This window comes from Natator depressus, chromosome 6, assembly GCF_965152275.1.
Source record: "Natator depressus isolate rNatDep1 chromosome 6, rNatDep2.hap1, whole genome shotgun sequence".
Classification (NCBI taxonomy): Eukaryota; Metazoa; Chordata; order Testudines; family Cheloniidae; genus Natator; species Natator depressus.
In genome coordinates, this window is record NC_134239.1 from 5454541 (window position 1) to 5468072 (window position 13532).

Here is a 13532-nt window from a genome sequence, read left to right on the forward strand (position 1 = left end):
TGGCCTTTTTCATAGGCAGCTTCTCTGAGGCCTGGTTTATGCTTAAAGATTAGATCAACAGAGCTCAGTCACTCAGGGTGGGGAAACTTTTCACACTCTGTGCAAGGCTGTTAGCTTGTACTGACCCTCAGTGTAATTCTTTCATTGACCGAGCTACTGCCTCTCGGAGACGAAGATTAACTATATTGAAGGAAAACCCTTCCATGAATGTGGAAAGCATCTACGCTCTGGCGCTGCTGCACACCATTTCTAAGTCAAGTAATGGCTTTAGTATAGACATTCTCTGAATCGATGGGGGAGTTTCCCCCTTTCTATCAAAGCTATTTTTCTCTCCTCTTCCAGTTACTCTTCTCCTTCCCTTGGTAAAGCTCTTTCCTTCTTTTGATAGGTAAATATGTTCAGAAACATTGAAATTTCTCCTCTAAGGATAATTCTTTACTTCCCCTCCCATGAATGGCTCACTGTCATTTCAATTAAAGGCTGAAATGCTCTGAAACTGATTTGTTTGTCTCTCACTTAGTGGGGGTTGTCACCTGTGAGGTGGGAGATTAAGGTTCAATTCCCTCTTCTGTCCAGTGCTGGGCAAAGCCATGTGTAACATTGAAGTCCATATGCTTTATGAAAATATGTTTCTGAATAAGACATAACTGGAAAATGCTTTATGTTAAGTGCCCCATGTAACAAGTCATTATAAAGCTTATAATCTACTAAGTATGTTCATCCTATTTCTTTACATGTATTATTTCTATGTCCGGAGTTAGGAGAATAAGGTATAAACTTGTATTACTGATGTAGATATTTTAAGTGCAGGCCATTAAAGGTGCTTCAAAATCAATGAACTGTAAATGGCTCTGTTTACCTGCAAGCCTTCCTGTGTACCTGTGGGACAACCCAAGAAGAATTGAGACTGGGGTCTTACAGTGACAGGTGACCATGTCCCCTGATACTGAAATCCATCTTGAAGCTGGTACGTTTCCAGATGGGGTGGAATTCTAAAAAAGATTTCCTGCCTTATGGAAGTTGCCTAAGGGAAGCAAACAACGAATGTCTTCAGCTGGCTTAAGTCATGGCCTCCCCACCCCACGGAGGTAACTGCAAACACCTGGAAACAAAAGGACTGTTACCACAGGAGTGGGTGAGAACAGGCTGGACCCAGCTCAGAAAGGGCATCTGACCTGAGAAGGATTTTACCTCAAGTAACAACTGGGATAAGAAGTCAACATTTGTAACTGATTTCTGAGTGTAATTAAGCTTAGCCTTGCATGTTCTGTTTTCTTTTGCTTTGTCACTTATTTTGTTATCTCTGTCATTTCTTAAAACACCTTAAATCCTACTTTTTATAATTAATAAATCACTTTTGTTTATTTATAAATTCAGTGCAAGTAATTGTTACCTGGGGGGCAAACAGCTGTACATATCTCGCTGGCAGTGATATAGAGGGCAAACATTTATCATTTTACCCTGTATAACCTTTATACAGAGTAAAATGGATTCGTTTGGGGATTAGAGCCCATTGGGAGCTTGATGTCTGCGTGCTGGAGACATGCATCCTTCTGAGCTGGTTTAAGTCTAGATCTGCCCTGTGAGTCTTCCTCTGTTTTGTCCACTGATTTCAGTTGGGGTCTGCAGACCTTCTTGGAATATAAACAAATTAGTAACAATAACAGTACAATAATGAACAATACTACCATGGGCTCTGCAAAATTAAATTACATTTGGCTGAGAATTGAATTCACCAAGCTTCCACTAAACAGGTATAGAGTTAAACAGATTCAAGAAGAGTTAGGAGTTTATTCATTGCTCTCCTCAGGGCGTCCTTCACCTCCGTGTTCCTCAGGCTGTAGATGAGGGGGTTCAACATGGGGATCACCAGCGTGTAAAACACTGAGGCCACTCTGTCTCTGTCCATGGGATAGCTGGAGGGGGGACGTAAATACATGAAGAGTTGGGTGCCATAAAACAGGACCACAGAAGTTAAATGGAAAGAGCAGGTGGAGAAGGTTTTGCTCTGGCTCTTGGAAGAATGGATCTGTAGGATGGTGGAGATGATGTAGACATAGGAGAGGAGGACAGTCACAAAGCTAGTCACTACAATGCAGCTCATGAAAGCAAATGTCATAATCTCATTGATGCGGGTGTCAGAACAGGAGAGCGCAAGCAGCCGGGGGATGTCACAGAAGAAATGATTGATGATGTTGGAGCTGCAGAATGACAGCCGAAATGTAAAACATGTGTGTATCATTGAATCCACCACCCCCACAGTGTACGCTCCAGCCACCAGTTGTTTACAAAGCTGCCTGGACATGGTGACTGTATAGAGCAGCGGGTTACAGATGGCCACATAACGGTCATACGCCATCACAGCCAGCAAGAGGCACTGAACATCTGCAAAAATGATACAGAGAAACAATTGCAGAGCGCAGGCAGTGAAAGAAATGCTTCTCCTCTCAGCTAAGAAATTCAGCAACATCTTAGGGGAAATTATCGAAGAAAAGCAGAGGTCACAGAAAGACAAATTCCTGAGGAAAAAGTACATGGGGGTGTGGAGTCGGGGATCCATTGTGATTAACAAAATCATTCCCCCATTCCCCAGCAGGGTGATGCCATAAATCAGTAGGAACACCCCAAACAGGGGGACCTGAAGCTCCGGACGATCTGTAAGTCCTGAGAGAATGAACTCAGTCGCCTCCGAGAGATTTCCCTTTTCCATCTCCTCTGAACAGAGATCAGGCAGCTACAGAGATGAGGGCAGGTGTATGGTGCAGAAAACCTGCTCCCTTTCTGTAATGAAATAAATGAAGATAAATGGAGATCAGCTTCTTAATGGACATAAGTACCTGCTCCAGGAAGGGCTTAGTCCACAGAGCCAGATGTTCACAGCTTGTAATTCCAGGTGTTCTATAAAATGCAGACACTGTTCAAATACAATGACGCACAGGTTAATCATGCCCCCCACACAAACACTCCTGTTCACTAATCTGAACAGAAAACGGTGACTTGTGATTCTGCTGTGAGAGAATCAGTCTGAAGGGATCCAGAGTAGCAGCCATGTTAGTGTGTATCTGCAAAAAGAAAAGGAGTACTTGTGGCACCGTAGAGACTCACAAATTTATTTGAACTTAAGTTTTCGTGAGCTACAGTGAAGTGATGAAGTGAGCTGTAGCTTACAAAAGGTTATGCTCAAATAAATGTGTTAATCTCTAAGGTACCACAAGTCCTCCTTTTCTTTTACTCTGAAGGGATTATTCCTTAGCTAAAGAAGGGATGAGAGTAAAGGAGTGTCAGTCTTTCCACCCTCTTTGGGCAAGGGGAGATCTCTTGCCTGGCAAATCCGTTTGCGGTAAAGTTGCTTACTGTGCTAATTAAGCTTTTGGACATTTGCTTGAGCCTGTATGAAACCCAGAGACAGAATGGGAAGCCCTGGCTTCAGTGACTAGGTAATTGCCTATTTTTTCCAACTAAGGAGGTTGCTCCTTTAGCTGAAGGGGTCGGAGTTGGGGCTGAGGCTTTTAGTGCTGGAGGTCTTGAATTTAATACCTGCTGATCCCCATGGTGTCTCTGTGTGTGTGTTACTGTAATTCAGGACAATAGCACCTACCTGCTGAGGAGAGAGAGAGAGAGAGAGAGATGTGGTGGCATTTCCCCATTGACAGAAACTGCTAGTTTGGAGCATTTGGGAAGTTTTATACTGAGATGTGTGATCTGTGGGACATGATTCCTGAAGCAACTGGGAATACCTGAGCTCAGAGAACCATAATACCTAATTAAAGCGTTCAGTGAACCAAAGACACATTCTGTGTAATTCATGCCCTGGGGATTAATTTGTCCCACTCTTTCTTATTATGCTATTAAATGATGCAATTTCTACCAGAGTTACAGAGTATGAGGTTAGGGGTATATTTCATTCTGTTGTTTTCAGTGCATACCAGGTATCTCATAGAGCTGATACTAAAAGGGGGCTTGTTTGTGGAGACCTAAATCTTTTTGCTAAAAATATTTTGGCTTGGAAATACCCTGGGTGTGCATCCAGTACCACACACAACCAATATCTTACATGGGCCGGGCTCCCAGGCTGCACTACATCCCTCATGATGCATGATGGTCTCTCCTCTTGCTGAACTTCCCTGGAACATCACCAGAGTCCCACAGCAATCGTTTAGGGAGGAGGGGAGTTTGGAATGTTGATGGAAATCTTATAATTTCCAGGGAAAAGATAATGTCATGGAAAAAATAGTTGACTGGAAAATCCAATTTCCCATCAAAATCACTTGTGAAGAAAAATTTTCAACCAGCCTTAGCAACAAATTCAGAATCAGAGGAACAGAAAGTTAGATACAGGTGACACGTACTTATTTTTGGCAGCTGTAGCTAATGTCTTCTCAGTCATTCGTGGTTTCAGAATCACCTCATTGTCCTCACCCCAATAAGTGGAATGTAAAACCTGTAAGACATGTAAAAGTACTCCAGATTATCTAGCTATTTATAGAGTGAGAATCATCCAAGGTATCCTATGTCCTTCCCTTGCTAGGTTACTTCCCAAAGGTAGGAAAGATAGGTTCACTCATTTTACTTGATGGAGACCACATGATGACCAGAGGAGCTCTGGAATTATGACGTTTCGGACTTCTGCAGTTCACAAACTATCCCTATTGCTTGCATATTATCTGCACACAGAGCTCAGCTTTAAGATGCTAAATAAATCTATGAGTCAACTAGAAATAGTCATGCTCTCATCACAAATATTAATACATTTTTGATAACGTATGAGAAGTTATAAGATTACACTGTATCATGTTATTAATACATGTTCCAAACGGAGGCTGGCAAACTGGTCTGTCTTAAACAAAGAAATATGTGTGTTGGTTCATTTTGTAGCTAAACAGTAACCAGAGTCATCAAGCAGGAAGGGAAACAAAAGAAAGAGGAAGAGGTGAGGAAAAAGCAGCAGGGGCCATCCTTCTACATAGACATTTTTTCTTTTGGTAACCAGGTGGAAAAGTTTCTCAAAGAGCAGATAGGACTATAAAAAGTAGGGGCAGACAGCCCAAGCCATCGCGCGCGCTCTCTCTCTCTCTCTCTGCCTGCCCATTGATGCATCTGACAGGATAAAGGAAGCAGCCCTGGGACTGGGGGAGGGGTCCTGACCTAAGAAGTTTGGTTAGTAAGACTGCTGAAAGCATGTGGTAAGGAAACTTTTGCTTTGAGTTTCACATCATTTGTTAACTTAGGCACAAGTTGCATTCTAGCTTTATTTTTCTTGTAACCATGTCTGATTTCTATTTAAATACACTGGATTAGATAAAACAATAAAAGAATGTTTATTGACTACAAAGATAGATTTTAAGTGAGAACAAATTAGGAAGCATAGAAGTGTCTGAGAAACTAAGTTGCAGGCATATTAGTGCTATTAAAGAAATGATGTATAATGTAGCTGGTATTGTCCAGGAGAGGACTGGGCAGCACAGGACATACATTTCTGGAGGGAAATCAAAGACTGGGGAGTGTTTTGGAATCATCCTGCAGTATAACCAAGGGTGGTGAGAGCCTGAGTGTAAGCCAACTATTCCTGGCCAGGCTGCAGTTACACACACATGCTCAGGGTGTGATTTTCATTCTGGACAATTATTTTTGAGTGGCCCAGGTGGAAGCCACTTCATTAAGGCATTCCAAGGTTGCGGGCAGATGTGACACGGCTGCTGATTAGTCTGGGTTGGACCCTGGTATGTCACAGCCACCAACCTAGAAAATATCCTAGTAACACCAAAAGTGTGGTGCTGACTGACAGTAGCGTTGGATTGGCATGAAAGGGTGAGGTCACCACAGGGGTGGGCCCATGCATGGATCCATGGCTGCAGATGCACAAGGACATTGTGGTCATCATCTCCGCCCAAGGAGATCCAAGGCAGGCCCAGTGATGACTCTTCTCTTCTTCACTATGGTAGCAGAAATTATCCCCCACGGGTGTGCAGGCTTGGCTGGTATTATCAGTGCTCCAGGACATATTGGTGCCCCCCTCTCTTCGGTGGTGCCAACCTGTGAGGCATTGCAGGATTGATTGTATTAGGAGGAAAAATTGATTATACAAATCAGCTACATTCTTTGGTATAATCCGTGGGGGAGGGGTTTCAAAGAATGTACATGACGTCCTGCTTCCCTGAACACCAGTAGAAATAACCAACAGACAGTAATCTCTGTATTCAGAAACTCCCAAGTCTGTCACTCCAGGTCTGTGCCCAGGAAAACCTATGCACCTACTTCCTCTAGGAGTCATGCTCGTAATTCCTCCTCCTGGCTTCTCTGCCTCCTGTGACTCCTTGGGACAGTCCTCATTGAAAATGCCAAAGTCAGGGCAGGGTGCAAAAAGGAGGATATTCCCCAAACTGGTGGTTAATATTGAAGATCTCTGCAGCATCTCTACAGATGCTGCTGCAAATTATCTCCGAGCAGGCCAGCTCCCTCCCAATTCTTTTGTTAATTTTATTTATTTCCTATAATTTATAGTCCATGAAACAGAGTATGACCTTGCACCCCATAATGCTTTACCGAAATATGCTTATGAATATAAATATGACATAACTGGAATAAGTTTTATGGTAGATATGCCATGTAACATATCTCTGCAAAGGTTATGTTCTACTGGATATATTCATCCTATTTGCATGCATGTATCATTTTTGTATTCAGAGTTTTGAATATTGGCTGTGTACTTGTTTGATTTTAAGTAGCCTCAGTGAAGCAGTTGGTCAGCTTCTTGAGAAAAGACTATTCTCAGTAAGCGCCCAATCAAGAAACACTTAAGCTGACAATAAGAAAAAGAGTACTTGTGGCACCTTAGAGACTAACAAATTTATTAGAGCATAAGCTTTCATGAACTACATGTCACTTCATCGGATGCATTCAGTGGACTTCCGATGAAGTGAGCTGTAGCTCATGAAAGCTTATGCTCAAATAAATTTATTCGTCTCTAAGGTGCCACAAGTACTCCTTTTCTTTTTGTGAATACAGACTAACATGGCTGCTACTCTGAAACCTGTCATTAAGCTGACAATGAACTTTGAGAGACACCAGTCCACATCTGAGCTTTCCTGGGAATGTGGTGTCGGCCTTTGTGACTCCAAAACTCCATCTTGGAGCTAGATTCTGCATAGGAGAGGGGAAGGGGTTTCCAACCACAAGAGAGAGACTATATAAAAGGGGTGTGAGTGATTGCTGGACCCAGACTAGGAGGAAGTCTAGTTTGTAAAAGTGGCTTATTGGAACATCTCCGAGGGTGAGATTTACCTGCATTTAGTTTTTACTGTATTACGCTTTGACTTGCGTGTTTTATTTTATTTTGTATGGTAATTCACTTTGTTCTGTCTGTTATTACCTGGAACCACTTAAATCCTACTTCTGTATTTAATAAAATCACTTTTTACTAATTAAGTAACCCAGAGTATGTATTAATAGCGGGGGTCAAACAGCTGTGCATATCTCTCCATCAGTGTTACAGAGGGCGAACAATTTCTGAGTTTACCCTCTATAAGCTTTATACAGGGTTATACAGATTTATTTGGGGTTTGGACCCCACTGGGAGTGGGGTATCTGAGTGCTGGAGACAGGAGCACTTCTTTGCTGTTTTCAGTGAAGCCTGCATCTTGTGGGGGACGTGGTTCAGACTTGGATCTGTGTTTGCAGCAGGCAAGCGTGTCTGGCTCAAACCAGGTAAGGTCCTGAAGTCCCAAGCTGGCAGGGAAAACAGGCTCAAAGGGAGTCTCAGGAAATTGGGTGGCAGACCTAAAGGGGTTTCTGTGACCTGACACATCACACTGGCGTAGTTGAGCAGTATCTGTGCACAGCTGATTGCTTTGAGACACTGGTAATGATTTTAAGTGAGTTTTCAGTGTGGTGGCTGGGGAACAGACAAAGTGCTTACTGGTTTCTTATCTTCTGTTTGCTTATTTCGGATAAGGGAAATAGTGACAGAAAAATAAGCGAAATAAGTAAGAGTGAAGATGAGAAGAAGCTAGAACTGCACAAGTTGCAGACTGTTACCTGATTTAGGGTGTTAGCTCATAATATTAATTTAATTTATCAATTTTAAGTTCATTTCATTAACAATAATAATAATAATTAATAATTAATTATTATTATTAATAGTATGGGGTTTAGGCTCTCCAATCTTTTTGATCAGAAGATAAAAGTTCTTGTCCTGAATCAGGCTGCACAGAATTTACAAGGACCCTTGGGGGTATGACAGGAAGCTCACACTCAGACAGATATAGCCTTAAAGACCTTTAATTAAAATCAAGAATAGTAAGTAAATGGTAAAATACCCAGAGTTACAAAGTTACAATTGCATTACTGCTATTCAAAAGATACATATGCTAATACAGTATTATATGCAACAGAGCTTTGGCCTAATGGGAAGAGACACAGGACCAGCCTTGCAGTTCAGGTTTCTCAATTCTTGAGTGAGGGATGCAGTGCTTAGAAGAAAGTAATGCTAAGAGCTAACTTAGGGTTTACTTGACTAACTTAAACTTAAAATCAAAACCTAATAAACAAAACTAAGAATAAAAGCTTGAGGAAACCAAGCTTAGTCTAGTTCCCTTGAAACTGAAAGTTTAAGAAGAACAAGTATAGCCTTCTAATAGTAGTAGTCATAGTAGATAGATAGAATAGATAAAATAAAATAGAAAGAGTGAGTGAAAGTAAGATAGAGTAAGTGAGAATGATAGAGCGGAGTGGTGTGCTCTAGCGAAGTGGGTCACCTCTTTTATAGGGAACAAGTGCTGGAAATCCTTCCTCCTATGCTCAAAGTTCATTCCTCACCCACAAAATCTTAGGGTACGCTTACTCCATAAGCTAGTATGTTTTTGCGTATTGATAACACGTACATACGCACATACGTTTCCTTGTGGTGTACCTGTTAAGTTTGTGGATACAACATTGAAAAACCCACTATGCCATTCTCCATTGTCTATTGGTCTAGATAAAAGGTCATAGACATAAGCGTGGGTACTTATCTATTTAGGTAACAAGATGAAGGTCCACTTTACTTTTCTGGGTAAAAGGTCTTAATATAGATGTGTTAACTTACCTTAGCTTAGCATACAGGATATGGCCTGTAGGTCTCTTGCATTACAGCCAAACTTACTTTAATGTAAATTTATAAACCTATTACAATAAAGCAAATATTTAAACTATAAGAAAAGACATATATATACACACACACATGCAAGCAAACAGGTTAGTCCTATAGGCTACACACACCCCTTTGACGGGGTGGTTTGCACCAATGCACCCCATCACACAGGTAGGATGTAGGTGGCTAAGTATTTATGGGGACAGTTTCAACGCCATTTTCATAAAGATGGTAAGCTGGGTTGGATTGAATAATAGTAATGTTTTCAAAAGTGGGAATGGGGAAATAACTTAATTTCCTATCAAAGTAGGTTGCTTTGGAGTGAAACAAAAATTTGGTTCTCTGACAGGACACTCCAAAGGTCCATAATGGTACCTCTTTTGGTTGGTAACCATGCAAAATTGGTTATTTCCAGCATAGATCACCCTCTCTATCAAAATGTTCCACTTGGTCAGCCTCACCAGGCATGACAATGATGAATTCCATACTTTCTCTCCCTGCAGTCCACACAGAACACTGTCTGTTTCAGACATGTTACATCTACAGATAGACTTAGAAAGTGCCACAGATGTTGCTCTAAAAAGAGCCTCAGTACGAGTTGGAGTGTGATAGACCACCAGGGGAGGTGCATTAATGCATTCCCTATAGATGTCATCTTCAAGGGGACCTATAGAATGGACAGCAACCAGTTGCCTGTACACATCCTTGTCTGGGTCAAACTGGTAATGAGTCTGTGAATGAGACATACAAAGATTGTGCCATTATACAATCTTTAGAAAGAAAACAACTGTCTCGGTTGGAGTGAGGTGTCACAGATCCCATTTTTCTCATAGCACTTACTGATAAATGCTGGCATGAATCCAAACATGTGGATTGTTCCTTTTCCATCTTTTGAAAACATTTGGGACAGTACCAACTGAATAGTTGCTTATTTTTAATTAAGTCAGGAACCTTTCCCAATCTTAAGGATCATAATGCATCAGTGATTACATTTACTACGTATTCCCCATATGCAGCGCATATAATCTCCCTTTTTAAAATGTTGATCCCTGTGCTGATCATTGTTTTAAAGGGATCAGCTGATTACTTTTACGTTGGGTCTCATTAAACAGTTGGGTTATGTCATACTTATTATAAACAGTAAATTGCTTTTCCTGTGGATAAGTCCTGGGTTGAGTATAATAGTCCATTCCTTTTGTGTTGGTATGTCCTGTTTCACGTGCTCAGGCAATTGAGCACGACTGTGTCATCTGGTTTCATAGGGTTGTAACAGTTCAGTCCCAAATTTGTGATTTTGGCTCAGTCTTACCCTTAGAGCAATGATAAGGGTGTAGTAAATCAGAAATATCAATGTCCATTTTATGGTTGCAATCAGCTGGACTCCAGGTGTCACGATTCCATCGGATGCTGTTCACTTAAGATCTGAGGAGGAAATTGCTCCTGCAACCTGGATGATCTATACAACTTTAACTGATTAGTATGATACATTCTGTTTCTATTACTCTTGCCTCCTGTCATTCTAATCTTATACACCGCTGAACTGAGTTTATCGATGATTCAGAAGGGTCCGATCCATCGGTTACACAACCCATGTTCTGGTGATTTATACAACAACAACATTACTTGGTTTTTAACCTTCCTAGTAGTCTCTCTTTGGTTTTGTCAAAGTAAGCCTTTGCCTTACGTTTGGCTTTTCCCAGTTTAGCTGCTACCTGCAAGTGGATTTGATTTAAATGTTTTTGCAGATTCTGCAGGTAGGTATCCATTTTTATTCCCTCTGATTGAGTGCCACTTGTTTGCCAAATTAAATGTAATTGCATTGTTCCGCCTGTCATCACTTCAAAGTGTTTTGTCAGAAGATGCAACAGGTGTCGCTCTCAATGCCATTAAAATTAGAGGCATGAGAGTGTTCAAGTTAAGTCCATTTGCATTAACCAGTTTCCTCAACATCACTTTTATAGTCTGATTGCTTTGTTCCACCATCCCAGATGACTGTGGTCTGTATGGGATGTGTAGTCTCTGCAGGACTTCCATTAACTTAAGACAGTCCCTAAAGAACTGTTTAGTGAAATGTGATCCCTGGTCTGATTCTACCTCTGGAGGGATCTCCCATCGAGAGAAGACTTGCATTATTGGGAACTTGGTGGTGGCTTTTGCAGTATTGGCCTTAAGAGGAAATGCTTCTTCCCACTTTGAAAAAGGATCGACCATTAATAGGTATTGGTTCCCTCTTTGGGTCCTTTGCAAAGGACCTACAAAGTCAATCTGCAAAGCCATCCAAGGACCTTCGTACACCTGAGATTTTAATGGTGCATTTCTTTTGTACAAAGTATCTACTGTTAGTGACCCTTTTCTTCTTGTTTTGGAAAGCTTTAGGATTACTTTCACCATGTTTTTATCCAATTTTTGTATTTCTTTATAATCCGTAATGAGGTTTACCTTGATGGTACTAACTAGAACCGTTAACAAAGAAGTGATACCTATTTACAGAATTTGTTTTCTGGATCAATGGTTGGAAAAGCTTTTGTTTTTCCTCCCCCTTAGATCAAATTGATCAAGATCGGGACACACAAGTGGCTCCCCTTGGTACAGTAGGGCAGTTGGTAACAAAGATGGTGTCCTAATAGGTTTTACTGCAATTTTTTTTTCTTGCAGCAATAATGCCCAGTGGGCTAGGCGAGCATCTGAGACTTGCCCATCTTTTACCCCATTAGACAGTAAGAACCGAAGGGGAGTGTTCGATGACTGTAATATGATTGGACGGAAGCCAATTAGAAAAAGAAAAGTGTTGTATGCACCGACTGGTTGCCAATAGGTACTTTTCACAATTGTCATACTTAAGTTCAATTGATGACATTAAACGTGAGGCATAGGCCACAGGTCTGATTTTCCCATGTCTCCCTTGTGAAGCCACAGTCGCTAACGCATTAACACTCACCGCTACCTCCAGATGATAGGGTATCTCAGGATTTGGAGTGATCAACACCGGAGCCTTGACAATGCCTTGCTGCAGCTGGGATACTGCTTCCGGCTGTTGCTCAGTCCATTTCCATCGGATCCCTTTTTTTAAATAGTTGTTACAAGGATCCTGCAATGGAAGCAAATCCCTGTGGTACCCAGTGAAACGCAAAAAGGATTTTAAAGGGTCCTGTGGTAAAGGCAATGTCTGGATTGCATCTACTTTCTGTTGTGCTGGGGTTCTACCCCATTTTCTCAGGGTGAGACCCAAGAAAGAGACACGATTGCCATTAGCTGTGCCTTGGCCGGATTGCAGTTTAGCCCTGCTTCCTATAGGATCTGTAGGAGCTCGTTATGTCTTTCTAGACACTCCTTTTTGGTCTGTGTTGCTAAACACAGGTTATCTACATATTGAAATAAAACAGCTGGTTTAGAAAATTGCCACAGTACCTGCCTCATTGCTCATGGAATAAAGCTGAAGAATTTTATATCCCTGGGGTAAATGTGTCCAGGAATATTGGACTCCTTGGAAACTAAATGCAAAACGGTGCTGTAAAATGTGGGCCAATGATAATGTCCAAAGCTGTTACTGATGTCAAGAACAGTAAACCACTTAGCTTCTGGATTAACGGACTTGATTAAATTTGCATCTTGGCCACTGTAGGGGCACAAGTGGGTGTGACCTGGTTCAGGCGTCTATAATTTAATTGTGAGATGCCAATTTGGTTTCTTCGTGTGCCAAATGGGGAATTGGCAGTGGAAGTGCACTTACATAGTACTCCCTGTGTTAGTAAAGACTTGATGGTCTTTTCTATATATGAGTTTGCCTGTTCTGGGTAAGGACTTTGTCTTTGGGCTGATATATCTCCTCCTTCCACAACAGTGGTGACTGCCATACATCCACAATCAAGTTTGTATTTAGCAAAGGCATCTGCATGCTTGCAAAGTAATACCTGTAACTCACGTTGGTCTGCACGGTTAGCCACTATTTTGTTTAAATCATACCCCTCAGGTTCAGAGTCCTCCACTGGAGATATCATGCCACACTCAGATATGATTACTGGTGGGTCGTCCTTTGCCTGTTCTACAGTAAGACACAACAATTGGTTACCCAAATCAAGAACACATTTCTGTTTGTATAGGAAATCAGTTTCCAATAGGGTTCTAATTTCATCAATGCAAAGGTATGAACTTTTCTTAGGTGACCTATCTGTACTGCAATGGGTATAGAAAGTGTGGTAACAACCTGATTACTTGCAAAAGTTGCAAGTGTTTTTGTACATCCTGATGACAGAGACAAGGATCTAGGATCCTTAACATGGAAAATAGTAATTGCTGCCCCAGGATCTATAATAAAATTTCTGTGGCGGCCCCCTTCCACTGTAGATACTGTGGGTCTCCCGCTTGCATCCCTGCCTAAAGGAACTATGACAATGCTTGGGGCCGA

The 13532-nt window shown here is 41.5% G+C and overlaps 1 protein-coding gene across 1 annotated transcript; it reads right to left on the minus strand.

Moving 5' to 3' along the window:
* Window positions 1-1762: 1762 nt before the first annotated feature.
* LOC141989165 (olfactory receptor 5W2-like) lies at window positions 1763-5928 on the minus strand. The gene is made up of 2 exons (XM_074955556.1): window positions 5920-5928; window positions 1763-2710 (listed from the first exon to the last, which is right to left on the minus strand). The coding sequence occupies exon 2, from the start codon at window positions 2708-2710 to the stop codon at window positions 1763-1765; it is 948 nt and encodes a 315-aa protein (XP_074811657.1). The 5' UTR covers window positions 5920-5928.
* Window positions 5929-13532: the final 7604 nt, after the last annotated feature.